This window comes from Trachinotus anak, unplaced genomic scaffold, assembly GCF_046630095.1.
Source record: "Trachinotus anak isolate AG129_WGS33_773 ecotype Australia unplaced genomic scaffold, CSIRO_AGI_Tana_v1 ptg000013l, whole genome shotgun sequence".
Taxonomy (NCBI): domain Eukaryota; kingdom Metazoa; phylum Chordata; class Actinopteri; order Carangiformes; family Carangidae; genus Trachinotus; species Trachinotus anak.
The window spans coordinates 15,073,125-15,100,465 of record NW_027273864.1 but is presented as its reverse complement, the minus strand read 5'-3'; the positions used below and the strand labels follow the sequence as shown (position 1 = coordinate 15,100,465).

General features: G+C 42.2%; 1 protein-coding gene across 1 annotated transcript in view; it reads left to right on the top strand.

Annotated features, from left to right (window-relative positions):
* The window catches only part of LOC139630313 (collagen alpha-1(VII) chain-like), a 54,241-nt gene that overhangs the window by 6,109 nt on the left and 20,791 nt on the right, over positions 1–27,341 (top strand). The window contains exons 13-46 of the mRNA XM_071493620.1: positions 380–415; positions 1,651–1,686; positions 1,777–1,821; positions 2,877–2,948; positions 3,068–3,136; positions 6,789–6,824; positions 11,299–11,334; positions 11,586–11,711; positions 11,800–11,871; positions 12,465–12,590; positions 12,683–12,754; positions 13,273–13,308; positions 13,399–13,458; positions 13,578–13,622; positions 14,214–14,339; positions 14,432–14,494; positions 14,929–14,964; positions 15,711–15,836; positions 15,929–16,000; positions 16,557–16,592; positions 16,683–16,742; positions 16,862–16,906; positions 17,404–17,439; positions 18,259–18,384; positions 18,477–18,548; positions 19,110–19,145; positions 19,236–19,295; positions 19,415–19,459; positions 22,202–22,237; positions 23,057–23,182; positions 23,275–23,346; positions 23,908–23,943; positions 24,034–24,093; positions 27,268–27,312. Coding sequence (XP_071349721.1) covers positions 380–415; positions 1,651–1,686; positions 1,777–1,821; positions 2,877–2,948; positions 3,068–3,136; positions 6,789–6,824; positions 11,299–11,334; positions 11,586–11,711; positions 11,800–11,871; positions 12,465–12,590; positions 12,683–12,754; positions 13,273–13,308; positions 13,399–13,458; positions 13,578–13,622; positions 14,214–14,339; positions 14,432–14,494; positions 14,929–14,964; positions 15,711–15,836; positions 15,929–16,000; positions 16,557–16,592; positions 16,683–16,742; positions 16,862–16,906; positions 17,404–17,439; positions 18,259–18,384; positions 18,477–18,548; positions 19,110–19,145; positions 19,236–19,295; positions 19,415–19,459; positions 22,202–22,237; positions 23,057–23,182; positions 23,275–23,346; positions 23,908–23,943; positions 24,034–24,093; positions 27,268–27,312 — 2,181 coding nt within the window. The remainder of the gene's footprint in view (positions 1–379; positions 416–1,650; positions 1,687–1,776; positions 1,822–2,876; positions 2,949–3,067; positions 3,137–6,788; positions 6,825–11,298; positions 11,335–11,585; positions 11,712–11,799; positions 11,872–12,464; positions 12,591–12,682; positions 12,755–13,272; positions 13,309–13,398; positions 13,459–13,577; positions 13,623–14,213; positions 14,340–14,431; positions 14,495–14,928; positions 14,965–15,710; positions 15,837–15,928; positions 16,001–16,556; positions 16,593–16,682; positions 16,743–16,861; positions 16,907–17,403; positions 17,440–18,258; positions 18,385–18,476; positions 18,549–19,109; positions 19,146–19,235; positions 19,296–19,414; positions 19,460–22,201; positions 22,238–23,056; positions 23,183–23,274; positions 23,347–23,907; positions 23,944–24,033; positions 24,094–27,267; positions 27,313–27,341) is intronic.

Here is a 27,341-nt window from a genome sequence, read left to right as displayed (position 1 = left end):
TGTTTTTTTCACGAAAGCAACCATATACAGTTTATTATATAGTAATAATCTACTCATTAACTTACAGTGTTGTGCTATTTAAGATGAATTGTATTAATGCATACAAAAGACCTGTTCCTGCTTACATTTTTAAAAATATGAATCCATCAGTGAATCCATCAATTGACATGTTAGGGTTTCATCTTTTCCTTGATCATACCATTCACAGTAATTACTAAAAGCCCAAACACGCTGCTGGGAAATTATTATGATATTGTTGGAAATTATATAGAACAAAGAATTATGTTTGTGTAGATGCACGAATAAATATGAAGTGAACAGAGGAGAGATATTGGAACTTCCTCACATTTTTGTTTTCCTTTCCTCCATGTTGGAGCAGGGCCCAACAGGGCCCGCTGGTCCTCGAGGGCAACCAGTGAGTAACCAATAACCCAGCAAAGGACCTTCTCTTAGGCTTGACCTGCAGAGTAAAACTGCTGGGTTTGCTGCAACCCAGCTGATGGCACTCTCTTTTCACCTCCTTGGGCTGAGGCTTTTCCAGGGGTTAGATCCTTAGACAGTAACCCTTTGCAGCTGTGCAGCTAACACCTCACTCTCTAACTTCCTCTCTCTCCTCATCTCTGTCCATTTCCTTTCCTGTGTTGTTTGTTTCCTCTCGTCAGGTTCCCTGCTGCTGGCTGGCATGCTTGAGCTCTGGAGGAATGAGGACTGGGAGAACATGTCCCTGTGGTATCAGATACAAGTGGGTTTGCACCAAAGATGAGGAGATACCTGTGTTTCAGCTTACACAGCTCGTAACACAAAAGATGTATTTGCATTTAACAACAGGAGACTAGAACAACCTATCATCACAATGCTCACACTGTCATCAACCCTCCAGGCAAATTTCACAATTTAAAACTTAATTATTTGGATTGGAAACATATTTCTGGGTGCTGAGGTCTGGGATAAGAGTTAGATCTTGATCGATTCCTTATGACATATTGATAAAGACCACCTGTCCCCAAAGCACCTGAGTCAAATTTAAGAGTTGCATTTTGAAGTTGAATTATAAATGTATAAAACACCACACATTTTGAGGAGAGTAAAGTTAGTAAGCTGACATCCTGAGCTCAAGCTCTCATCAGGATCCGATGTACAATAGTAGGAGGGAATACTACATTGGGTTGACTCCAAAAAGTACTGTGTTGTCAATTTTTTTGAGTCTGCTTATCGTGCATGCAGCTGTGCCTGCAGTCTGTTATGTGCTCATCCCTTCCAAAGCACTGACTTTCAGTTTGGTTGTGATGAGTCAGATGTTTATGTGTTCATATATCATATATGTTTGTCCTAGAGAGAAGTTCATGTCAATCAATCAGTCTGTGTGTTACTTATATTATAGTTCCATGTTGTCCAGTATTGAGTAACTTGAACAACTTGTTGCAATTATATTTAATGGCAAAAATGAGTGGTATTGTCATCTAACTCTTAAGAAACAAAAAAGATGTAAAAATATACCATTAAAATATTTTTTTTATATGTATATTTTAAACATATAATATACATATAAAAATGTGTATTTTAATATGATTGATAATTTATTCATTTTTCTAATAAATGCATAGAATTTGTGAATAATGCAAGCATACAGTGAATGTGTTCCACTTATAGGGAAACACAGGAGAACCAGGCATAAGGGGGCCAACTGTGAGTGTCACACATGACGAAGCATACATACTCACACTATTATCAATTCCAATTAACAAAAGTTAACGACAATATTTGTCTGTTTATCAGGGCCCCGTGGGTCCCAATGGACTTCCAGGCCCACCGGGTGTGAAGGTGAGTTCACTGCTGAACCCTCCTCTCCTTGCAGCCACTCTGGACCCTCAGTGGTAGATATACACCAGCAGCAGCTCCCACCTACGCACACAATAGTTTGCTTGGTTGTCTTTCCTTTACGTATCATATAGCAGGGGCTGGATCAAATTGCATCCATGGCAATCCGTCCGATGTCTCGTCCAGGCCTCACTATCACTTCTTCAGCCTGTCTCTTATGCCCCTCCAGTAAATGTCTGTCGTGGAGCAACCTCCAGGCTGCACTCTGTGTCTGGAATTCTTCATGTCCTCGTGCAGTTGTCTCCTGCTTCTTTCTCTTTTTTCTGCCCGCTCACCTGTCCACAATCAAGCTAATAGATACTCAGTTCTCTCTCTGCCAATGGGGGTATGGTGCAAATAGTCCCAGCTGTTTCTCGTCAGCTCATCAACTTTATCCACAGGCCAAAAAAACATCTCATCCAGTAAAACAAATAATGATATAAATATATAATCATATAAATAATATAAAACTGGTAAACCAAACCAGTAAAACAAAAAAGGAATATATATGCCTGCAGAATTGATAAAACCCACACTAAATAAATAAAAATATGCAATACTGGGATCAAGTGACTAAACTAAATTAAAAGTTCTCTCACTCTGACATACACCACTTTGTTGAGTCTAATTAACACATGGCTTCTTATATCAATGCTACGCAGACAACACCCAACTATCAGTCCTGCTAGGTGACTCAGCTTGTCTCTCAGACATACCTATGTGGATGAAGCAACACCACCTTCAACAAGAAACAAAGTGTTTTTTTTCAAAATTTATGAGGAGAAAAACTTGTAACTCCTTTTATTGTGCAGCAATAATGGAAACATTATTGCATCTTCATGTTTTTCCTTCATCTTTAGTATTCGAGGGGACTTGGACACAGAAGTGAAGACAGTTGCACAGATTTTGAATAATTTGAAACCCCTTTAGTACACCCAAATGTAAATGGGACTGCACATGCTTCTACATTTTTACACTTTATACATATGACATATACTGAAATACATGCTGCTCCTCAGGGTGAAGCAGGTAAACCTGGAGATCCTGGAGGAGATGGGGTGCCTGGCAAAGAAGGATTACCAGGAAAGCAGGTGTGTGTGCGTGTGTGTGTGTGTGTGCCGCAATATATGCTGGTGTTTATGTTGCATCATGTTTGGAGTGTACTGTGTATCAGGTCCTTCTCAATGTCATTGTGTAATTTGTTTCTCAGGGTATTCGTGGACCTCCAGGCCAGCCCGGCTTAAAGGGGGAGCAGGGAGACAGCGGTCCTCCAGGAAAGGTGAGAACATGCTGTATCTTTCACACAGCCTCTGACAAAAAGGTTTTTTAGTTGCTTTTATTGCTTATGATCCCAGCTCCAGAATGATTTGCTGTCTGAAGTAATAAAACATGTATGTAGTGATATTATTACATTCACAGGGAGAAAAGAAAATCAACCAAAGAACTTAAATTCTCCATGCTGGGGACTATTGTAGAGGGTTTTAATTTAAATTCTAGGAAACTTCCTCCTCTTCCAGATGAATGTGGACACTATCCTTTGCTGCCTCTTGAAGAAGTTCTTATGTATGGATATGGGGAGGGTTTGAAACAACTAGACAAAATTAAATCTTAATGCAATTCACATGCTCAATCAGAGAAATCCCTCTCCACCTTTTAAAGCAGTAAGTTATGATTTAGGGAGAAAATTTAGTCCAGTTGATTAGGTTGATTAGGATTTTTTAAACACAAATATGTTATGAATTAAGTGTCCCAAAGGAAAAATTGGTCTGAGAGATCTTTTCAGACAGAGAATTGAGGGACATGGGCACACTTTTTGTACATTAAGCTTATACCCAGAAATTGCATTATACTTTAAGAGGTCTGTGAGGGCATACATGGATGAGTCAAGGTTAGTGAGGAACAAAATTATGTCATCCACATAAAGAAATTACATAGTTCACCCCTCCCACTCAAACCCTAGACATAAAAGTCTGTGCCCTTAGTCAATAGTAGTAATGCAGCAATAGCTAGGAGTTAGGGCTGGGTGATATCACTTCAAATCAATATCATGATTATTTCTCTTTCTTTTTTTGAGTGATGCACGCTTGATATTCAGCACTGTGTTCCAAGCGGTTCAAAGTGATTAAACAAATTGGTGGTGTTACCTTTGGTGGCTGAAATTGTTTTTCTGCACTGTTTATATTTGACTTCTTTTTGTTCTGTGTTGTCTTCACTAAAGCCAGAAAGTCCCCAAAAAACAGAGATGGCATTATTTTTAGGTATAAGCTGCTCAGGTTGAGGCGCTGTGTTTGCGCTTGTGTCATCCATATTGTCACCTTCACTTTGAGTGATATGAACTAATGTTAGTTGGACAGGGCAGAGTCCACGACTGAACATGAGGTAGGGGACAGTTCATGAATGCACACACTTTTTTGGTAAATTGCCCAGCCCTCCTAAGAGTGCAATTCCCAATGCAAAAAGTATATGAGAAAGACAGAAAAATTGCCAGGTACTGATCTGGTGAAAAATTAGCATTTGTCTGTATTGTAGCAGTAGGTTTAAGCTACAGTATATGAACCATCCTTAGCATATTTTGGTAGAAGTCCATTCTGTATAGAAGCACAAAGAGATAATATGGTCATAAGGCTTCTCTGTATTGAGTGAAATAGCTATGACTGGATTTTCCATGGACATAGCAGAGTGCACTATTTCAAGGAATCTCAGATTGTCTGTTGCTTTAATGAATGAAGTGACTCTAAATTTTGTTAATATTTTATACTGAGATGGCAAAAGGCCTATATCAGGGATCGGCAAGTAAGTTTGGCCTCAGGCCAATTTTTTCCTAACCCATTACATGGCGGCCAGAACATAATCAAAGGCTAATTTTAAGAAAATTGAAACTGAAACATTCTTGTGCTTTTATTTTGTTGACAAAATCACTAAAGAGGAAGTGATTCTGTGGGTAACTGTTACTGCTATGACAGAGATCTATTGTAGAGCCATTAGAGCCACTAGCTACATCTTAATATGAGACTGTCAGTTCAATATTGTAGGATTAAAAAAAGCATATTATCAAAATAATCTGGCGGGCAAGATATTGCCAGTCACATAGGCCAGTGGTCTGCAACTGGCGGCCCGCAGGCCAAAACTGTTTAGGGTCCCTCCCTGGTTTTAGTAAGACTATTGTACAGGCCTGCTCTAGATATCCAGGTGAATGGGTACTTGCAATTGAATAACTGAACATTTTTAGAAGAGGATCTAGAAATCTATTGAAAAAGCACCAGACCCTGGCCTTTTCAAAAGGTAATTGTGCCATAGCCTCTTGTTTGGTTATCTCACTTTTAAGATCGTACTTCATTGTATGGAATAGTTTAGGAATATTGGTCTCCCAACTTTATCTTTAACAGAGTTTGTAGACGGTGGAAATCATTATCCATGATGGAGAGGTGTTTGACGGGGTTTTCTCTAGCCGCATTTTATCAGCAGAGGGAAACTACACTACTTAATGAGTTTGAAAAATAAAACAGGATGGGATATCAGGTGGCTGTGGGGTTAACAAACATACTGTACCATATGCAGTGATCACAACATCCTTACAATGCTGCAGATACCAACACTAAAGAGACTAATTTTATCATATTCACTTTTATTAAACCACTGCCAAACCATTAGTAACCTGTGCATGTACCTGACTTTCTCTTGTAAAATGATGCATACTGAAGCATATTAGCCTGGGGCATCACTTTTTCCAAAACACATTTATAAAATCATGGAAACAAGTTGGTTATTCACATCAACAAAACATCCCATTATTTTCTCTCATTCCTTTATAGTTTCCAGAAATGTTTGTTTTTCCAGAGCACTTTTCTTCTTGGTAATTATTGCTTGTAATAATTCATTATAATCCCTTCCGTGATACCTCTGCATGTGTTTAATCATGTTTGTAGTAGCAGGTAGCTGCTCTCACTCTCATGCTATACTAAATTACTAAATTCAAATGAGATTGTAGGGCAGAATTTAGGGATGCTGGGATCACCCCATATGGTACAGTATGTGTGTAAACCACTAAGCCACTAGATATCCCATTTTGTTTAATTCATCAAGTAGTGTCGTTTCCCTCTGCTGGTAAAATGTGGCTGGAGAAAAAGACAGGAAGAAGGAGCTTGCTTGTATGGTACTCAACATGTGTCCCACCATCCCTGCTGTTTGTAAAGCTAACATGAATTGAGACAAGTGTCTTGAAGAGCTCCCTCACTGCTGACAGCCTCAGGTTCAGAACCTTGGAGTTTAGCTATCTGCACCATTTGTATAGACACACACACACACACACAGAGAGACAGGGTTATAACGGAAATGTTTAAATGTTTAAAGCTTTTTAAAATGCAGCTGTGATAATTCTTGGTGTCCTTCAGAGTCCAAGAGCTGCGCCTCCACTTTGCTTCTTTCATTCAATCTTGACTGAAACCAAGAAACAACACTTGATAACAAAGTCACTTCTTAATGATATCAAGTTGTTCCTTGAATTAAACATCGCAGCCTGGTGTTTCTTTCAAATAGTGTAAAGTACAAAACAAAAGGCATAGGCCTGAAATAGAGCAGAAATTTTTAACATTTACCAATAACAGTATTATTCCCTTGAAGCACAGACAGACACAAGTAGTTTTCTTGCTGCTCATATATTTGGAGGCTTCTCATAAAATCTACAAAACAAAATAAAAAGACTTAAAACAAATACCTTGTTGGGTTCCTGCTACAAAATGAGGGAATAAGACAGTAGGAGTTGTGCATTTGTTTATGCTAAAGACATTAAGTCTTAATCTTTGAGAGCTTTGAAAGCTAATAGTTGGGCTAATATGATATACAAGTATATATTCGTCTTTTAATAAACAAGAACCCATACTATGCTGCACTGCTAATTACTATTATTTCTCAATTTTTCTGCATTCTTGCAGGCAGTGACTGGACCCCATGGACCCAAAGGAGAAAAGGTGAGTCACTGTAAATGGCTAAAAGCGCCCCTTTGGCAGAAGCTGAAGTCCTTGAAGCAGCAGCAGAGGTGGAAGATAGTGAGGGCAGTGGGAGTCCCTGTCGAACAGCACTCCAAGCTACATCTTAGTGATGCAGAGAACTTAAACTATATACACCATCCTTGTTGCCACCTGTCAAACCTGATGTCCAAACAGATAAAAAAGAGCGCACCCCTGGAGATGACAGTGGCGCTTCTCATGTCTTACCTAAGAATGATGTTCCTACAGCAAAGCAGCCTGAGAGGGCAACACCAGTGGTTCGCCAATGCACCACAACGGACAACGGCAACCACAAGGCACAGCAACCCAAAAGGCCAACGGCAGCAGTTCATCACCAGCCCCTTGCTAACCCTCCCTTCGCACAGCCAGACACTTCCTCTTTCAACAGAGCTTCATTACAGCCGCATACTGACGATAGGACTGGTATGAGTGATATCACAAAGTACTTGGTGCGTCGCAAGCTTGTGAACTCTGGCCTCATCAAGTGCAACGATCGCCCAGAAAGCTACTGGGCGTGGAAGTCCTCGTTCCACAATGCCATAGGAGGACTTAACTTAAGCACAAGTGAAGAACTTGACCTCTGAACAAAGTGGTTAGGAAATCAGTCTTCAGAGCATGTCAAAAGGATCTGTTCTGTGCATGTCGCTAACCCTGCCGTAGGCTTAAGGATGGCCTGGTATCGCTTAGAGGAGTGTTATGGCTCCCCCGAAGTAATAGAGAGTTCTTTTTGAGGGGATAGAGAACTTTCCTAAAATCAGTTCCAAAGACACTTTAAAGCTCAGGGAGCTGTGAGACCTGTTAAGGGAGTTAGAGTCCACCAAATCTGAAGGATACTTACCTGGTCTGTCATACCTGGATATCGCCAGGGGAGTCAACCCTATCGTTGAAAAGTTGCCACGCACTCTCGACCGTCCCTACGGTTTCATTGAACAGTTCCCATAGATTCTCCACAGGTCCACCAAAGCCTGAATGATACATCAAAAGTCGTGTGCTCACAAGACTGAAGTTGCATCGCAACACTCAGCTTCTCACTCAGACAGTTCGAGCAGCAAGCTGAGTGACATTGATAGGCAGTGCCCCATCCATAAAAAGCCCCATCCTCTGAAATAGTGTAGAGGTTTTCGAAGCAAGCCGAAGCAAGAGCGCAAGGCTTTTCTTAAAGAGAACGGCATCTGCTTTAGGTGTTGCTCTTCTACTGCTCACTTCACTAAGAGCTGTGAAGTGGCCTTGAAGTGCAAAGAATGTGAGGGCGACGGCCATATTGCAGCACTACACCCTGGACCTGCTCCATGGGACATTAGAGACCCCTCCTTAGAGCAAGGCGGTGAGAGTGAAGGAGAGACACCTCAGTCAGCGGTCACATCCAGGTGCACAGAAGTTTGCGACAGAGGTAAGGAAGATTTTCCTGGAGCTCATTGATAAAGAGATGTTTATGGACAACACCAATAGTTGGGTGGCACCCCTTCCATTTCGATCCCCTTGGATCGAAATGGAAGGGAAATGGAAGGCAACTGGATCGAAATGGAACTCTCAGTTGCCTTACTTCTTTTCGACACACCCTAGAAAGAAAGCCTGAGATGAAAACTCACTTTCTGAGCTTAATGCAAAAGATCTTTGATCACGACCAGGCAGAGTTAGCTCCACCATTGAGAGTGATGGTATCTACCCAGCTTTGGTGTATACCACCCTCGTAAGCCAACTCAAATCAGAGTCGTCTTTGATTCCAGTGCCCAGCACCGTGGCGTCTCATTTAATGACGTGCTACATACCCGCCTGGATTTGAACAATAGCTTACTCAGAGTCTTGCTGCGTTTCCAAAGGGAGCCAGTGGCTGTGATAGCGGACATCAAGCAGATGTTACACAGCTTCATCATCAGAGAAGACCATCGAGACTTTCTTTGGTTCCTCTGGTTCAAGGACAACAAACAAAGCAATGAGATTGTCGAGTACAGGATGAAAGTCCATGTATTCGGCAATAGCCCGTCTCCGGCGGTAGCTATCTATGGTCTTCGTCATGCGGCACAACATGGAGCAAGGGAATACGGCACGGATGCCAAACACTTTGTAGAGCGAGACTTCTACGTCGATGACGGCCTTAAGTCCCTCCCATCAACTGCTGAGGCCACCGACCTACTCAAAAGAACACAAGAGATGCTTGCCACCTCAAACTTTTCCATAAGATAGCGTCAAACAACTCTGACGTCTTGGAGGCCTTCCTTCCAGAAGACCAAGCAAAGGGTCTTCAGAATCTGGATTTCAATGACAGCTCAGACCTCATCCAATGTAGCTTAGGGCTCAGCTGGGATCTCAAACATGACCTCTTTACTTTGAGAGTGGCAGCTACAGAGAAACCCTTCACCTGTAAATGTGTTCTAGCTACTGTGAACAGTCTTTTTGACCCCCTCGGACTTGTTCCTTTACAAGTGCGTTATATGTAACAAGCTTCGTGGGAGAACTGCTGAGCAGAAGATGGCAGATCTGCCCCCCGATTACCTGAGCACAGAGCCACCCTTTACCTATGTGGGACTTGACGTGTTTGGTCCCTGGATTATTACTACAAGATGAACCGGTACTTTTCACATGCATGAGCACACACGCCGTGCACATAGAGTTAATCGAGGCAACGGACACATCAAGTTGCATTAACGCCTTGCGTCGGTTCTTTGCTCTGCAAGGACCCGCTAGGCAAATCCGCTCCGTCTGCGGAACCAACTTTACAGGTGCCTGCAAGGAATTGCATATACTCCTTACAGATCCTGAATAGCCCAATGTCAGGAAGTACTTCAGTGAAGAAGGCTGCACCTGGGTTTTCAATCCTCCCCATTCCTCCCACATGGGGGGAGTTTGGGAGCGAATGATTGGCATCTCCAGACGGATACTGAACTCCATGCTCATGCAAACCAGCCCTTCACGCCTCACTCATGAGGTGTTGTCAACCTTAATGGCAGAGGTCACGGCGATCATTAATGGCAGGCCGCTTGTGCCTATTTTTTCAGACCCAGTCTCACCTTTTCTTTTGACCCCTGCTTCACTCCTGACACAAAAGTTGTGTACTTACCCTCCTCCTCCGGGAACCTTTGACAGCAAAGACCTCCAGCGCCAGCAGTGGAGACAGGTCCAACATCTGGCCAACACCTTTTGGAACAGATGGAGACGCGCGTACTTACCAACACTTCAAAGCTGTAGCAAATGGCAGGGCATGCGTCCTATTCTGAAAAAAAGTGACTTGGTCCTGCTTAAAGAAAGCCAGGTGAAGCAGAATGAGTGGCCGATGGCTTTGGTCACGAAAACATTCCCTGGCCAAGATGGAAAGGTCAGGAAGATCAACTCAAGGTCACAAGATCCGGGTCAGCTAAGACTTTCTTGAGACCCGTCTCTGAGACGATTCTTCTTAAGATCGTGGTATTTGAATAATACCAGGTGGGGAGTGTCATGTTCTGTGTGAGCTTTGCCTGTATTTGTATTGCTTTTCCTCCCCCTACTTGCGTTTAAGAGGAATGCATTATTTTCTTGTTTAATTCCAGCCTTTGTTCTGATAGGTAGATTTAGTCACATGTCGCCGTGCAGAGAGTCTGATCAGAAAAAGCATTAGCTTCTAATTGCCATGTGGTCAGCTTGTAGCTCCAGCTATCGTCTCATTTTCTCCCGCTGTTTGTGTGTTTTGTGAGTTGTGTTCACATTTTCAGTCAATTCTGTTGTTAAACAGGTGTTGGTGTGGTACATTTTGACATGTTACATAAATGTTTAGTTTATTTGCATGTAAATGTTGCTAATGCTAAATTAACAGTGAACTGCAACTATTTACATTATTTACAAGCTATGTACAGCTATTTGCATTATCATGTCTGTGAATATATTATGTTATTGGAGTAACCATTCAGAAATTGGTGCTATATCTTTCTGTATCATTTCAGTTTTACAAAATTGTTTCATGAGAATGAAGACAACAGTAAAGACCATTCAACTTTACTCCAGTTTCTCTTGGAGCTTGTTCGCTATCTGTCGATTTGTGTACAGGCACACACACAGAATAATGAACCTAGCTGGGACACACTTGTTGATAAATGCTTTGTGGCTTATTAAGTTGAAAGCATTGGGTTTATCACTTTTTTGTGTCACCAACACTTCCATTGTCATCTGTGTTACTTGCAGCATGTTTCTATATTTGCTTGTGCTGGGAATATTTGCAGAGATTTTATTTGTTTGTGTTAATTTCTGTCTTAATACGTCAAATTTGCCAGTCTAAAGATGACAGCTTCAATTACGTCTTAAGATGACCAAAAAAATGCTCTGTTAACACATACACATGTAACACATGTAGATATGTAATTGTATATATATGATTATATTCTTATCTATTATTTATCTTTTTCATAAGTATTTATTACTGACATTTGCAGTTTCTTTCACTTACCCTTTCTTGTTTTTCATGTAGGGGGCAGAGGGATCTCCAGGGCCAATAGGGAACAAGGTAAGCTTTTTGTATGTCTTTAATGAATTTGCCTGAAATGAAAGAAAATCCATGTCACAGTGATGACAAAGTGCATGTTGCCAGCAGAAACAGGCATAGGACTGGCAGGTCCTCTTGATAAGCTTGGACCTCAAGGTTTAGAAGTTTGTAACAGCATGTGGTGCAGCAGAGGGTGATTTATGTACTTACCTCTGTAATCAGTTAGTGTGGTTTACCAGACATGTCACAGGCCAACTATGACTGCATTACAGGGGGATCCAGGCCTTCCTGGTCCAGCTGGTACTCCAGGACCACAGGGGAAGTCAGGTGATGCTGGGCAGCCTGGTCTGAGAGGAGAAACTGGACAACCAGGACCTCCAGGACCAATGGGAGAGAGGGTCGGTGGAGCTGCTGATCACACAGTGCAGTATGCTTTTAGCTTGAATCTCTGTGGTGTGTTTTTCAACTACTGGGTTTCATTTTCAGGGACTTCAAGGTGTTGCAGGCCGTGCAGGAAATTTTGGAGCTCCTGGTCTTCCTGGTCCTCCTGGACAGGCAGTGAGTTTAAGTTGTGGTTTTCTTACACTGTGACAAGTAGCGAGGTTTGGTTACATTTAGACTTGACTTTTGAATGAATAGTTGCTTCTATTGCTTTTAGGGAGTTTTCTGGGTTGGGATATGTAGTTAGGTTGAGTTTTGATTTCTTTTACAGTTTTATGCAAATGTTTAGGCACTTCCAGGCAGATTACATATTTTGTTGATTTTTGACACTAAAAGGGATAAATACAACCAAGACAGCAAAGACACATTACAATTAGCCTTTCTTCAAATGTTAATGCAATGTTAAATCAAGTTATTAACAAAGGTAAACTGTAGGAGAGAGAGTGAGAGAGGAGAACAGGAAGAGATATAATTTAATGTTTCATATAATTGATATGTTGTTTTCTAGGTTTCTCCTGGTACCAACAGGATTAAAGGGGGCAAGTGACAATCTAAGCCCAAATATATTTTTGTCTACCTGCTCACATGTTAATTGATTTTTTTGGAAGATCATATGCATTATTTTTGCTGCCAGGGAGAAGTAGGTGACCAGTAGGTAGAAAAGGGCCAGGGGTGCCACAGGGCAAAATCTAACTGTGCCTGCTTTTCAGGGGGATTCAGGCCCTCAAGGTCCAGCTGGTCCTCCAGGACCACAGGGGAAGTCTGGTGACTCTGGGCAACCTGGTCCAAGAGGAGAAAATGGACAACCAGGACCTTCAGGACCAAGTGGAGAGAGGGTCGGTGGAGCTACTGGTGATACAGTAATATGTGTATTTCTGGCCTTAATCTCTTTGGTGTGATTTCAGCCAGTTTTCATTCTCATTTTCAGGGACTTCAAGGCGATGCAGGCCGAGCAGGAAAAGATGGAACTCCTGGTCCTCCTGGTCCTCCTGGACAAGCAGTGCGTTTAAGCTGTGGTTTTATTACACTGTAATAAGTTGCGCAGTTCAACCAAGAGTTATATTTAGCCTTGATTTTTGATCCTGCTGGACCTGTGAATAATTGTTTGATGACTGCTTTTAGGGAGTTTTACAGTCTTACAATTTGAGCACCCCTGGTCAAAACAGATTGTTGATTTTTGATGTTAAAAGAGGTAAATACAACCCCAACAGCAAAGAGACATTATAATTAGCCTTTCTTCAAATGGCAATACACTATTTCATTTTAATTTCATGAACTCAACAAACATAAAAAAAATAGACAAAGAATTGTGGGATGTCCAAAAGTTTGAGCAGTGCAGTATTAAGTCAGTACTCAGATACAAGGAACTTTTGCATACAACTGTATAAAAGATTTGTATTTTCAATAGTGTGTCCTGGTTAAATCAAGTTTTTAACAAAGGTAATCTGTCTGAGAGAGAATGAGAGAGATAATATAATATATAATTTAATACTTGATATAATCAATATTGTTTTCTAGGGTTCTCATGGTACCAACGGGATCAAAGGGGACAAGGTGAAAATCTCAGCCCACACATATTTTAGTCTACCTGCTCAAATGTTGACTGATCTTTTGGGAGGTTATATGTATCATTTTTGTTGCCAGGGAGAAGTAGGTGTTGGTGTCCCTGGTCCAAGAGGAGAGAGAGGAGATCCAGGGCCCAGAGTAAGACATTGGTTGCACTGCTGTATCAGTGAAGTTGTGATCTAATATGGACATGCCTCTGGAGGATAGAAACTAACACTGTCATGTTTGTGTGTCTTCTTTTGTCTGTCATGTTGCAGGGCGAGAAGGGTCATGTTGGCTTGAATGGGGAGAAAGGGCCAACAGTAAATATCAAGTGTTCATCCTTCATTCAGGAACACGACATACATCAACAGAGCCTTTCTACCAAAGCTTTCAGGATCTCTTCCAAGACTCTTTTTTCAAAATGCCTACTCCACCAGGAGGCAGCCTGTGTGGAGGCATAGAGAGAAAAGGAGCTGAATAAAATTTAGATTTTTTCAAAAAATTTCCATGTATTTTTTATGGAAGAGCTATTCTTCACAAGGACTCAATGTATTTCTTAGACTATTGACTGATTATACTGTTGGTCTTCCCTTACAGTTTTGCAACGTATTATTTTATTTGACACAAATGTTCACTTGGACTCAAAGATCAACAGATTATGTCACGGTGGTCAAAGGTCAAGGTCACTGTGACTGCACAAAACATGTTCTTGACCATAACTCAAAAATTCATACTCTGATTAACTGCAACTGGAGTGGTTGGTTGAAGCATACAACTGCAAGGTGGTAATTCTAGATCATTTAGCCTGAAATGAAAACAAATCAATGTGACCGTTATGAAAAAACATGTGTTGCAGGTAGAAAAGGGCCAGGGGTGCCACAGGCCAAAATCTAACTGTGCCTTCATTTCAGGGGGATTCAGGCCCTCAAGGTCCAGCTGGTCCTCCAGGACCACAGGGGAAGTCTGGTGACTCTGGGCAGCCTGGTCTGAGAGGAGAAACTGGACAACCAGGACCTTCAGGACCACGAGGGGAGAGGGTTGGTGGAGCTGCTGATGATACAGTAATGTATGTGTTTCCAGCCTCCATCTCTTTGGTGTGATTTCAGCCAGTTTTCATTTTCATTTTCAGGGACTTCAAGGAGATGCAGGCCGTGCAGGAAAAGATGGAACTCCTGGTCCTCCTGGACAAGCAGTGAGTTTAAGTTGTGGTTTTATTACACTGTAATAAGTAGTGTGGTTTAGCCAAGAGTTATATATTTAGCCTTGATTTTTGATCCTTCTGGACTTGTGAATAACTGTTTGACGACTGCTTTTAGGGAGTTTTCTGAGTTGCAATATGTAGTTAGGTTGAAGGTTCGATCTCTCTTACAATTTGAGCACCCCTGGTCAAAACATTTTATGTAAAATGTGTACATGTAAAAACATTTTAATTAGCCTTTTTCAGATGGCAATTAACTAATTCATTTTAATTTCATGAACTCAACAAACATAAGAAATTAGACAAGAATTGTGGGATGTCAAAAAGTTTGGGCAGTGCAGTAGTAAGTCAGTACTCAGTTAGATGGTTGTTTTTCTTATTGTGATGCCATATATAATGGAGCATGTGTGTGTCTGTGTGTTCTTCAGGGTCCTCCAGGGATTCGTGGTGCTCAAGGAGAGAAGGTGAATACTACCAGTCCTTTTTCATTTTTACATGTTATTGTTTTTGTTTTTCAAATACATGGTCCACACATGGTCATCAAACAGGCTGTGGGGTGTGGCACTGTGTAGTTCCTAGATCAGCTGCTAGTTGTGTCTCCTTAGCTTTAAGCTCATATAAAGCATCTGAATGTAATATTTTGCTATCTGTGTTTTTTTCTTTTTTTGTCAGGGAGACAAAAAGAGATTTATTGTGTTGTGAGCAGGAGGAATATATGAATACACACAATGTTCATGAACTGTGACACTACAAGTGACAGCTTTAAAGAAATCAACACAGTGAAACATATTGTGTTGATGTTTTGGCTTTTGCTGAATTTCGTACAAACGTTCACTTTGACTCAAGGATGAAGTGATTCGAATTTGGTGGTGAAAGGAATGCAACATCTCAGAAATACCTTGAGGGTATCTCTACACATTTGACACAAATGTTCACTTGGACTCAAAGATCAACTGATTATGTCATGGTGGTCAAAGTCAAGGTCACTGTGACTGCACAAACACATTTTTGGCCATAACTCAAAAGTTTATTATCTGATTACCTGCAACTGGAGTGGTTGGTGGAAGCATACAACTGCAAGGTGGTAATTCCAGATCATTTTGCCTGAAATGAAAACAAATCAATGTGACCGTTATGAAAAAACATGTGTTGCAGGTAGAAAAGGGCCAGGGGTGCCACAGGGCAAAATCTAACTGTGTCTGCATTTCAGGGGGATTCAGGCCCTCAAGGTCCAGCTGGTCCTCCAGGACCACAGGGGAAGTCTGGTGACTCTGGGCAGCCTGGTCCAAGAGGAGAAAATGGACAACCAGGACCTTCAGGACCACGAGGGGAGAGGGTCGGTGGAGCTGCTGATGATACAGTAATATGTGTATTTCCAGCCTTAATCTCTTTGGTGTGATTTCAGCCAGTTTTCATTTTCATTTTCAGGGACTTCAAGGCGATGCAGGCCGAGCAGGAAAAGATGGAACTCCTGGTTCTCCTGGCCCTCCTGGACAAGCAGTGAGTTTAAGTTGTGGTTTTATTACACTGTAATAAGTAGTGCATTTCAGCCAAGGGTTATTTGTTTAGCCTTGATGTTTGATCTTTCTGGACTTGTGAATAATTGTTTGACGACTGCTTTTAGGGAGATTTCTGAGTTGGGATTTGTAGTTAGGTTGAATGTTTAATCTCTCTTACAATTTGAGCACCCCTCAAAACATATTGTTGATTTTTTATGCTAAGAAAGGTAAATACAACCCCAACAGCAAAGAGACATTATGATGAACTTTTCTTCAAATGGCAATACACTATTTCATTTTATTTCATGAACTCAACAAACATACAAAAAAATTTTACAAGAATTGTGGGATGTCGAAACGTTTGAGCAGTGCAGTATTAAGTCAGTGCTCAGTTACAAGGAACTTTTGCATACAACTGTATAAAAGATTTGTTTTTTCAATAGCGTGTCCTGGTTAAATCAAGTTTTTAACAAATGTAATCTGTCTGAGAGAGTGTGAGAGAGAAGAACAGGAAGAGATATCATTTAATATTTCATATAATCAATATTGTTTTCTAGGGTTCTCATGGTACCAACGGGATCAAAGGGGACAAGGTGAAGATCTCAGCCCACACATATTTTAGTCTACCTGCTCAAATGTTGACTGATCTTTTGGGAGGTTATATGTATCATTTTTGTTGCCAGGGAGAAGTAGGTGTTGGTGTCCCTGGTCCAAGAGGAGAGAGAGGAGATCCAGGGCCCAGAGTAAGACATTGGTTGCACTGCTGTATCAGTGAAGTTGTGATCTAATATGGACATGCCTCTGGAGGATAGAAACTAACACTGTCATGTTTGTGTGTATTCTTTTGTTTGTCATGTTGCAGGGCGAGAAGGGTCATGTTGGCTTGAATGGGGAGAAAGGGCCAACAGTAAATATCAAGTGCTCATCCTTCATTCGGGAACACGACATACATCAACAGAGCCTTTCTACCAAAGCTTTCAGGATCTCTTCCAAGACTCTTTTTTCAAAATGCCTACTCCACCAGGAGGCAGCCTGTGTGGAGGCATAGAGAGAAAAGAAGCTGAATAAAATTTAAAATTTGTAATATTTCCATGTATTTTTTATGGAAGAGCTATTCTTTACAAGGACTCAATGCGTTTCTCAGACTATTGACTGATTATACTGTTGGTCTTCCCTTTAGGTTTCGCAACGTATTATTTCGAAGCAATTTCTGAAAAAGTATCTGATCGACCTCTGATTACTGTTGAATCAGACTTTAAACCCTGATGAGTTATGACATCAATGCGATTTCAGTTTTGTTGTCTGACAAAGCAAAACCTGCCAAGGGGTAGAAACATGCATGGTTGTTTTTCTTATTGTGATGCCATATATAATGGAGCATGTGTGTGTTTGTGTGTTCTTCAGGGTCCTCCAGGGATTCGTGGTGCTCAAGGAGAGAAGGTGAATACTACCAGTCCTTTTTCATTTTTACATGTTATTGTTTTTGTTTTTCAAATACATGGTCCGCACATGGTCATCAAACAGGCTGTGGGGTGTGGCACTGTGTAGTTCCTATATCAGCTGCTAGTTGTGTCTCCTTAGCTTTAAGCTCATATAAAGCATCTGATTGAAATGTTTTGCCATCTCTGTTGTTTTTTTTTCTTTTTTTCTTTTCTATTTTTTTTTTTCAGGGAGACAAAAAGAGATTTATTGTGTTGTGAGCAGGAGGAATATATGAATACACACAATGTTAAAGCACTGTGATACTACAAGTGACACAGCTTTAAACAACTTAGCATGGTGAAACATATTGTGTTGATGTTTTGGTTTTTGTTGAATTTGGTACAAACGTTCACTTGGACTCATGGATAAAGTGATTAGAATTTGGACGTGAAAGGTCAAAGATCAAGGTCACTGTGACCTCAAAAGACTTTTCTTTCCCTTATGAATGCAACATCTCAGAAATGTCTTGAGGTTATCTCCACACATTTGACACAAATGTTCACTTGGACTCAAAGATTAACTGATTATGTCACGGTGATCAAAGGTCAAGGTCACTGTGACTGCACAAAACATGTTTTTGACCATAACTCAAAAATTCATACTCTGATTACCTGCAACTGGAGTGGTTGGTTGAAGCATACAACTGCAAGGTGGAAATTCCAGATCATTTTGCCTGAAATGAAAACAAATCAATGTGACCGTTATGAAAAAACGTGTTGCAGGGAGAAAAGGGCCAGGGATGCCACAGGGCAAAATCTAACTGTGACTGCATTTCAGGGGGATTCAGGCCCTCAAGGTCCAGCTGGTCCTCCAGGACCACAGGGGAAGTCTGGTGACTCTGGGCAGCCTGGTCCAAGAGGAGAAACTGGACAACCAGGACCTTCAGGACCACAGGGAGAGAGGGTTGGTGGAGCTGCTGATGATACAGTAATGTATGTGTTTCCAGCCTCCATCTCTTTGGTGTGATTTCAGCCAGTTTTCACTTTCATTTTCAGGGACTTCAAGGCGATGCAGGCCGTGCAGGAAAAGATGGAACTCCTGGTTCTGCTGGTCCTCCTGGACAAGCAGTGAGTTTAAGTTGTGGTTTTATTACACTGTGGTAACTAGCGAGGTTCAACCAAGAGTTATATGTTTCGCCTTGATTTTTGATCCTTCTGGACTTGTGAATAGTTGTTTGACGACTGCTTTTAGGGAGTTTTCTGAGTTGGGTTATGTAGTTGGGTTGAAGGTTTGATCTCTCTTACAATTTGAGTACCCTTGGTCAAAACATATTGTTGATGTTTGATGCTAGAAGAGGTAAATACAACCCCAACAGCAAAGAGACATTATAATTAGCCTTTTTTCAAATGGCAATACACTATTTCATTTTAATTTCATGAACTCAACAAACATAAAAAAAATTAGACAAGAATTGTGGGATGTCCAAAAGTTTGAGCAGTGCAGTATTAAGTCAGTACTCAGATACAAGGAACTTTTGCATACAACTGTATAAAAGATTTGTATTTTCAATAGTGTGTCCTGGTTAAATCAAGTTTTTAACAAAGGTAATCTGTCTGAGAGAGAGTTAGAGAGAAGAACAGGAAGAGATATAATTTAATATTTCATATAATCAATATGTTGTTTTCTAGGGTTCTCATGGTACCAACGGGATCAAAGGGGACAAGGTGAAGATCTCAGCCCACACATATTTTAGTCTACCTGCTCAAATGTTGACTGATCTTTTGGGAGGTTATATGTATCATTTTTGTTGCCAGGGAGAAGTAGGTGTTGGTGTCCCTGGTCCAAGAGGAGAGAGAGGAGATCCAGGGCCCAGAGTAAGACATTGGTTGCACTGCTGTATCAGTGAAGTTGTGATCTAATATGGACATGCCTCTGGAGGATAGAAACTAACACTGTCATGTTTGTGTGTCTTCTTTTGTCTGTCATGTTGCAGGGCGAGAAGGGTCATGTTGGCTTGAATGGGGAGAAAGGGCCAACAGTAAATATCAAGTGTTCATCCTTCATTCAGGAACACGACATACATCAACAGAGCCTTTCTACCAAAGCTTTCAGGATCTCTTCCAAGACTCTTTTTTCAAAATGCCTACTCCACCAGGAGGCAGCCTGTGTGGAGGCATAGAGACTTATTCTTGACAAGGACTCAACGCATTTCTTAGACTATTGACTGATTATACTGTTGGTCTTCCCTTACAGTTTTGCAACGTATTATTTCGAAGCAATTCTGAAGAAGTATCTGATCAACCTCTGATCACTGTTGAATCAGACTTTAAACCCTGATGAGTTATGACATGAATGCGATTTCAGCTTTGTTGTCTGACAAAACAAATCTTGCCAATGGGTAGAAACATGCATGGTTGTTTTTCTTATTGTGATGCCATATATAATGGAGCATGTGTGTGTTTGTGTGTTCTTCAGGGTCCTCCAGGGATTCATGGTGCTCAAGGAGAGAAGGTGAATACTACCAGTCCTTTTTCATTTTTACATGTTATTGTTTTTGTGTTTCAAATACATGGTCCGCACATGGTCATCAAACAGGCTGTGGGGTTTGCACTGTGTAGTTCCTAGATCAGCTGCTAGTTGTGTCTCCTTAGCTTTAAGCTCATATAAAGCATCTGATTGAAATGTTTTTCTCTCTAAGTTTTTTTTTTCCTTTTTTTGTCAGGAAGACAAAAAGATTTATTGTGTTGTGAGCAGGAGGAATATAGGAATACACACAGTGTTAATGAACTGTGACACTAGAAGTGACACAGCTTTAAAAAATCAACATGGTGAAACATATTGTGTTGATGTTTTGATTTTGTTGAATTTGGTACAAACGTTCACTTGGACTCAAGGATGAAGTGATTCGAATTTGCTGGTGAAAGGTCAAGATCACTGTGACCTTAAAACACATTTTTGACCATAACTCAAAAGTATATACTCTAATTAACTGCAACTGGAGTGGTTGGTGGAAGCATACAACTGCAAGGTGGTAATTCTAGATCATTTTGCCTGAAATGAAAACAAATCAATGTGACCATTATGAAAAAACATGTGTTGCAGGTAGAAAAGGGCCAGGGGTGCCACAGGGCAAAATCTAACTGTGCCTTCATTTCAGGGGGATTCAGGCCCTCAAGGTCCAGCTGGTCCTCCAGGACCACAGGGGAAGTCTGGTGACTCTGGGCAGCCTGGTCCAAGAGGAGAAAATGGACAACCAGGACCTTCAGGACCACAGGGAGAGAGGGTTGGTGGAGCTGCTGATGGTACAGTAATGTATGTGTTTCCAGCCTCCATCTCTTTGGTGTGATTTCAGCCAGTTTTCATTTTCAGGGACTTCAAGGCGATGCAGGCCGTGCAGGAAAAGATGGAACTCCTGGTCCTCCTGGACAAGCAGTGAGTTTAAGTTGTGTTTTTATTACACTGTGATAAGTAACAAGGCCTTGATTTTTGATCCTTCTGGACTTGTGAATAATTGTTTGATGACTGCTTTTAGGGAGATTTCTGAGAAATTCATTTCTTAGACTATTGACTAATTATACTGGAGGTCTTCCCTCAGAAGTATCTGATCGACCTCTGATCACTGTTGAATCAGACTTTAAACCCTGATGAGTTATGACATCAATGCAATTTCAGTTTTGTTGTCTGACAAAGCAAAACTTGCCAATGGGTAGAAACATGCATGGTTGTTTTTCTTATTGTGATGCCATATATAATGGAGCATGTGTGTGTCTGTGTGTTCTTCAGGGCCCTCCAGGGATTCGTGGTGCTCAAGGAGAGAAGGTGAATACTACCAGTCCTCTTTCATTTTTACATGTTATTGTTTTTGTTTTTCAAATACATGGTCCACACATGGTCATCAAACAGGCTGTGAGGTGTGGCACTGTGTAGTTCCTAGATCAGCTGCTAGTTGTGTCTCCTTAGCTTTAATCTCATATAAAGCATCTGATTAAAATGTTTTGCTATCTGTGTTTTGTTTTTTTTGTCAGGGAGACAAAAAGAGATTTATTGTTTTGTGAGCAGGAGGAACTCAAGGATAAAGTGATTAGAATGTGGTGGTCAAAGGTCAAAGGTCAAGGTCACTGTGACCTCATAACTCATTTTTTTGCCTCATCAATGCAACATCTCAGAAATGCTTTGAGGGTATCTCTACACAGTTGACACAAATGTTCACTTGGACTCAAAGATCAACTGATTAGGTCATGGTGGTCAAAGTCGAGGTCACTGTGACCATAACTCAAAAATTCATACTCTAATTAACTGCAACTGGAGTGGTTGGTGGAAGCATACATCAACAGAGCCTTTCTACCAAAGCTTTCAGGATCTCTTCCAAGACTCTTTTTTCAAAATGCCTACTCCACCAGGAGGCAGCCTGTGTGGAGGCATAGAGAGAAAAGAAGCTGAATAAAATTTAAAATTTGTAATATTTCCATGTATTTTTTATGGAAGAGCTATTCTTTACAAGGACTCAATGCGTTTCTCAGACTATTGACTGATTATACTGTTGGTCTTCCCTTTAGGTTTCGCAACGTATTATTTCGAAGCAATTTCTGAAAAAGTATCTGATCGACCTCTGATTACTGTTGAATCAGACTTTAAACCCTGATGAGTTATGACATCAATGCGATTTCAGTTTTGTTGTCTGACAAAGCAAAACCTGCCAAGGGGTAGAAACATGCATGGTTGTTTTTCTTATTGTGATGCCATATATAATGGAGCATGTGTGTGTTTGTGTGTTCTTCAGGGTCCTCCAGGGATTCGTGGTGCTCAAGGAGAGAAGGTGAATACTACCAGTCCTTTTTCATTTTTACATGTTATTGTTTTTGTTTTTCAAATACATGGTCCGCACATGGTCATCAAACAGGCTGTGGGGTGTGGCACTGTGTAGTTCCTATATCAGCTGCTAGTTGTGTCTCCTTAGCTTTAAGCTCATATAAAGCATCTGATTGAAATGTTTTGCCATCTCTGTTGTTTTTTTTTCTTTTTTTCTTTTCTATTTTTTTTTTTCAGGGAGACAAAAAGAGATTTATTGTGTTGTGAGCAGGAGGAATATATGAATACACACAATGTTAAAGCACTGTGATACTACAAGTGACACAGCTTTAAACAACTTAGCATGGTGAAACATATTGTGTTGATGTTTTGGTTTTTGTTGAATTTGGTACAAACGTTCACTTGGACTCATGGATAAAGTGATTAGAATTTGGACGTGAAAGGTCAAAGATCAAGGTCACTGTGACCTCAAAAGACTTTTCTTTCCCTTATGAATGCAACATCTCAGAAATGTCTTGAGGTTATCTCCACACATTTGACACAAATGTTCACTTGGACTCAAAGATTAACTGATTATGTCACGGTGATCAAAGGTCAAGGTCACTGTGACTGCACAAAACATGTTTTTGACCATAACTCAAAAATTCATACTCTGATTACCTGCAACTGGAGTGGTTGGTTGAAGCATACAACTGCAAGGTGGAAATTCCAGATCATTTTGCCTGAAATGAAAACAAATCAATGTGACCGTTATGAAAAAACGTGTTGCAGGGAGAAAAGGGCCAGGGATGCCACAGGGCAAAATCTAACTGTGACTGCATTTCAGGGGGATTCAGGCCCTCAAGGTCCAGCTGGTCCTCCAGGACCACAGGGGAAGTCTGGTGACTCTGGGCAGCCTGGTCCAAGAGGAGAAACTGGACAACCAGGACCTTCAGGACCACAGGGAGAGAGGGTTGGTGGAGCTGCTGATGATACAGTAATGTATGTGTTTCCAGCCTCCATCTCTTTGGTGTGATTTCAGCCAGTTTTCACTTTCATTTTCAGGGACTTCAAGGCGATGCAGGCCGTGCAGGAAAAGATGGAACTCCTGGTTCTCCTGGTCCTCCTGGACAAGCAGTGAGTTTAAGTTGTGGTTTTATTACACTGTGGTAACTAGCGAGGTTCAACCAAGAGTTATATGTTTCGCCTTGATTTTTGATCCTTCTGGACTTGTGAATAGTTGTTTGACGACTGCTTTTAGGGAGTTTTCTGAGTTGGGTTATGTAGTTGGGTTGAAGGTTTGATCTCTCTTACAATTTGAGTACCCTTGGTCAAAACATATTGTTGATGTTTGATGCTAGAAGAGGTAAATACAACCCCAACAGCAAAGAGACATTATAATTAGCCTTTTTTCAAATGGCAATACACTATTTCATTTTAATTTCATGAACTCAACAAACATAAAAAAAATTAGACAAGAATTGTGGGATGTCCAAAAGTTTGAGCAGTGCAGTATTAAGTCAGTACTCAGATACAAGGAACTTTTGCATACAACTGTATAAAAGATTTGTATTTTCAATAGTGTGTCCTGGTTAAATCAAGTTTTTAACAAAGGTAATCTGTCTGAGAGAGAGTTAGAGAGAAGAACAGGAAGAGATATAATTTAATATTTCATATAATCAATATGTTGTTTTCTAGGGTTCTCATGGTACCAACGGGATCAAAGGGGACAAGGTGAAGATCTCAGCCCACACATATTTTAGTCTACCTGCTCAAATGTTGACTGATCTTTTGGGAGGTTATATGTATCATTTTTGTTGCCAGGGAGAAGTAGGTGTTGGTGTCCCTGGTCCAAGAGGAGAGAGAGGAGATCCAGGGCCCAGAGTAAGACATTGGTTGCACTGCTGTATCAGTGAAGTTGTGATCTAATATCAGAATCAGAATCAGAATCAGAATCAGAATCAGTTTTATTGCCAAGTATGCTTTCACATACAAGGAATTTTTTCTGGTGATTGGTGCAATTGATCAGCAACAGTGGGGCTCTCTAGCCTTGTTGATGAGGCTAATAGCAGATGGGAAGAAGCTATTTTTGTGGCGAGAGGTTTTGGTCCTGAAGGACCGCAGCCTCCTGCCAGAGGGGAGTGACTCAAAGAGTTTGTGTCCAGGGTGGGAGGAGTCAGCTACAATCTTCCCTGCACGCCTCAGAGTCCTTGAGGCGTACAGGTCCTGGAGGGACGGAAGATTGCAGCCAATCACCTTCTCAGCAGAGTGGATGATACGCTGCAGTCTGTTATTGTCCCTCTCCGTGGCAGCAGCGTACCAGATGGTGATGGAGGAGGTGAGGATGGACTCAATGATGGAGGTGTAGAAGTTCACCATCATAGTCCTTGGCAGGTTGAACTTCTTCAATTGCCTCAGGAAATACATCCTCTGCTGAGCTTTTTTGATGAGGGAGCTGATGTTTAGCTCCCATTTGAGATCCTGTGTGATGGTGGTTCCCAAGAAGCGAAAATGCTCCACGGTAGCCACGGGGGAGTCACACAGGGAGATGGGGGTGGGTGGGGCTGGGCTCTTCCTGAAGTCCACTATCATTTCCACTGTCTTCAGAGCGTTTAGCTCTAGGTTGTTCTGCCTGCACCAGGTCACCAGACGCTCAGTCTCCCACCTGTAGGCAGACTCATCGCCATCAGAGATGAGTCCAATGAGAGTGGTGTCGTCTGCAAACTTCAGGAGCTTGACAGACTGATGGCTGGAGGTGCAGGTGTTGGTGTACAGGGAGAAGAGCAGAGGAGAAAGAACGCAGCCTTGCGGGGATCCAGTGCTGATGGTCTGGGAGTCAGACACGTGCTTTCCTAGCTTCACGTGCTGCCTCCTGTCAGACAGGAAGTCGGTGATCCACCTGCAGGTGGAGTCAGGCACGCTCAGCTGGGAGAGCTTGTCCTGCAGCAGAGCCGGGATGATGGTGTTGAAGGCAGAGCTAAAGTCCACAAACAGGATCCTGGCATAGGTCCCTGAGGAGTCCAGGTGCTGGAGGATGAAGTGGAGAGCCATGTTGACGGCGTCATCTACAGACCTGTTGGCTCTGTAGGCGAACTGCAGGGGGTCCAGGAGTGGGTCAGTGATGGATTTGAGATGGGACAGGACAAGACGCTCAAATGATTTCATGACCACAGAGGTCAGGGCAATGGGTCTATAGTCATTTAGTCCTGTGGGCCTTGGTTTTTTGGGGACAGGGATGATGGTGGAGGATTTGAAGCAGGCTGGCACGTGGCAGATCTCCAGTGAGGTGTTGAAGATGTCTGTGAACACTGGAGACAGCTGATCAGCACAGTGCTTCAGGGATGATGGAGAGACAGAGTCAGGACCGGCTGCTTTGCGGGGGTTCTGCTTCTTAAAAAGCCTGTTGACATCTCTCTCCAGGATAGAGAGAGACGTTCCTTTGGTAGGGGAGGAGGAGGGTTCTGATGTGGCTCTGATGTGGAGGTTAGTGTCAGGCTTGTCCCACTGTCTTTCAAAGCGGCAGTAGAACTCATTCAGATCGTTGGCCAGACGGAAGTCATTAATGGAGTGGGGGGGTTTAGGTTTGTAGTTAGTGATCTGTCTGAGCCCTTTCCAGACAGAAGCAGAGTCATTGGCTGAGAACTGGAGCTGAAGTTTCTCAGAGTACAGTCGTTTAGCTTCTCTCACCGCTTTGCTAAACCTGTACTTGGACTCTTTAAACTTGTCCCTGTCCCCACTCCTGAAAGCTTCCTCCTTTTGCCTCCTGAGCTGACTGAGCTTAGCTGTGAACCAGGGTTTGTCATTGTTATAACTCACCCTGGTGCGTGATGGGATACAGCAGTCCTCACAGAAGCTGATGTATGACGTCACAGCCTCTGTGAACTCATCCAGACTGTTGGAAGCAGTCCTGAACACCTCCCAGTCAGTGCAGTCCAAACATGCCCGCAGATCCTCTATGGCTTCACTGCACCACTGCTTTGATGTCCTCGCAACAGGTTTACACAGTTTTAGTTTCTGCCTGTATGTGGGAATCAGGTGGACCATGACATGGTCAGAGTGGCCCAGTGCAGCCCGGGGGACGGCGTGATAAGCACCACTGATTGTGGGGTAACAGTGGTCCAGAGTGTTCCCCTCTCTGGTCGGGCAATTAACAAACTGTCTATATTTGGGCAGTTCATGACTGAGGTTCCCTTTGTTAAAGTCACCAAGGACAATAACTACGGAGTCCGGGTTGGTCTGCTCCACACACAGTATCTGGTCTGCGAGCGCCCGCTGTGCCTCCTGCACGTTGGCCTGTGGTGGGATGTAAACACCGACCAGGATGATTGAGGTGAACTCACGGGGGGAGTAGAAGGGCCTGCAGTTTATGATGAAAGTCTCCAGGTCAGGAGAACAGTGCTGCAGGATCACTGTCACGTCTCTGCACCAGCCACTGTTTGCATAAAAGCAGATTCCTCCACCTTTGGTTTTGCCGGACAGCTCTGTGTCGCGATCCGCTCTGAAGAGTTGGAAGCCGGCCAGCTCCAGCGCAGAGTTCGGAATCGATCCACACAGCCACGTCTCCGTGAAGCACAGGACGGCAGATGAGGAAAAGTCTCTGTTCTTCTGCACCAGTAGCTGAAGTTCATCCAGTTTGTTGGGCAGTGAACGCACGTTGGAGAGAAAGATACCTGGGAGAGGTGTGCGGAGTGCGCGCCGGCGGAGACGCGCAAGCGCACCGGCACGTTTTCCTCTCCTCCGGCGTTTCACTGCGAGAGCAACGGTCAGAGCACCTCTGACCAAAATGTCCAATAATCCCACAGATGAGTCGAGAAAAGTAGGAAAAAAATCCACTGGAGTTGTTTCTCTGATATTAATGAGCTCTTCTCTGGTGAAAGAGCTCCGGAAACCAAAGCAGAAAACTGGATTTATAAAGAAAATAAGGCAAAAAAATGCGCACCAAAACACCGAGGCAGCCATCCGCGGCGCCATGGCAACAGAATCATATGGACATGCCTCTGGAGGATAGAAACTAACACTGTCATGTTTGTGTGTCTTCTTTTGTCTGTCATGTTGCAGGGCGAGAAGGGTCATGTTGGCTTGAATGGGGAGAAAGGGCCAACAGTAAATATCAAGTGTTCATCCTTCATTCA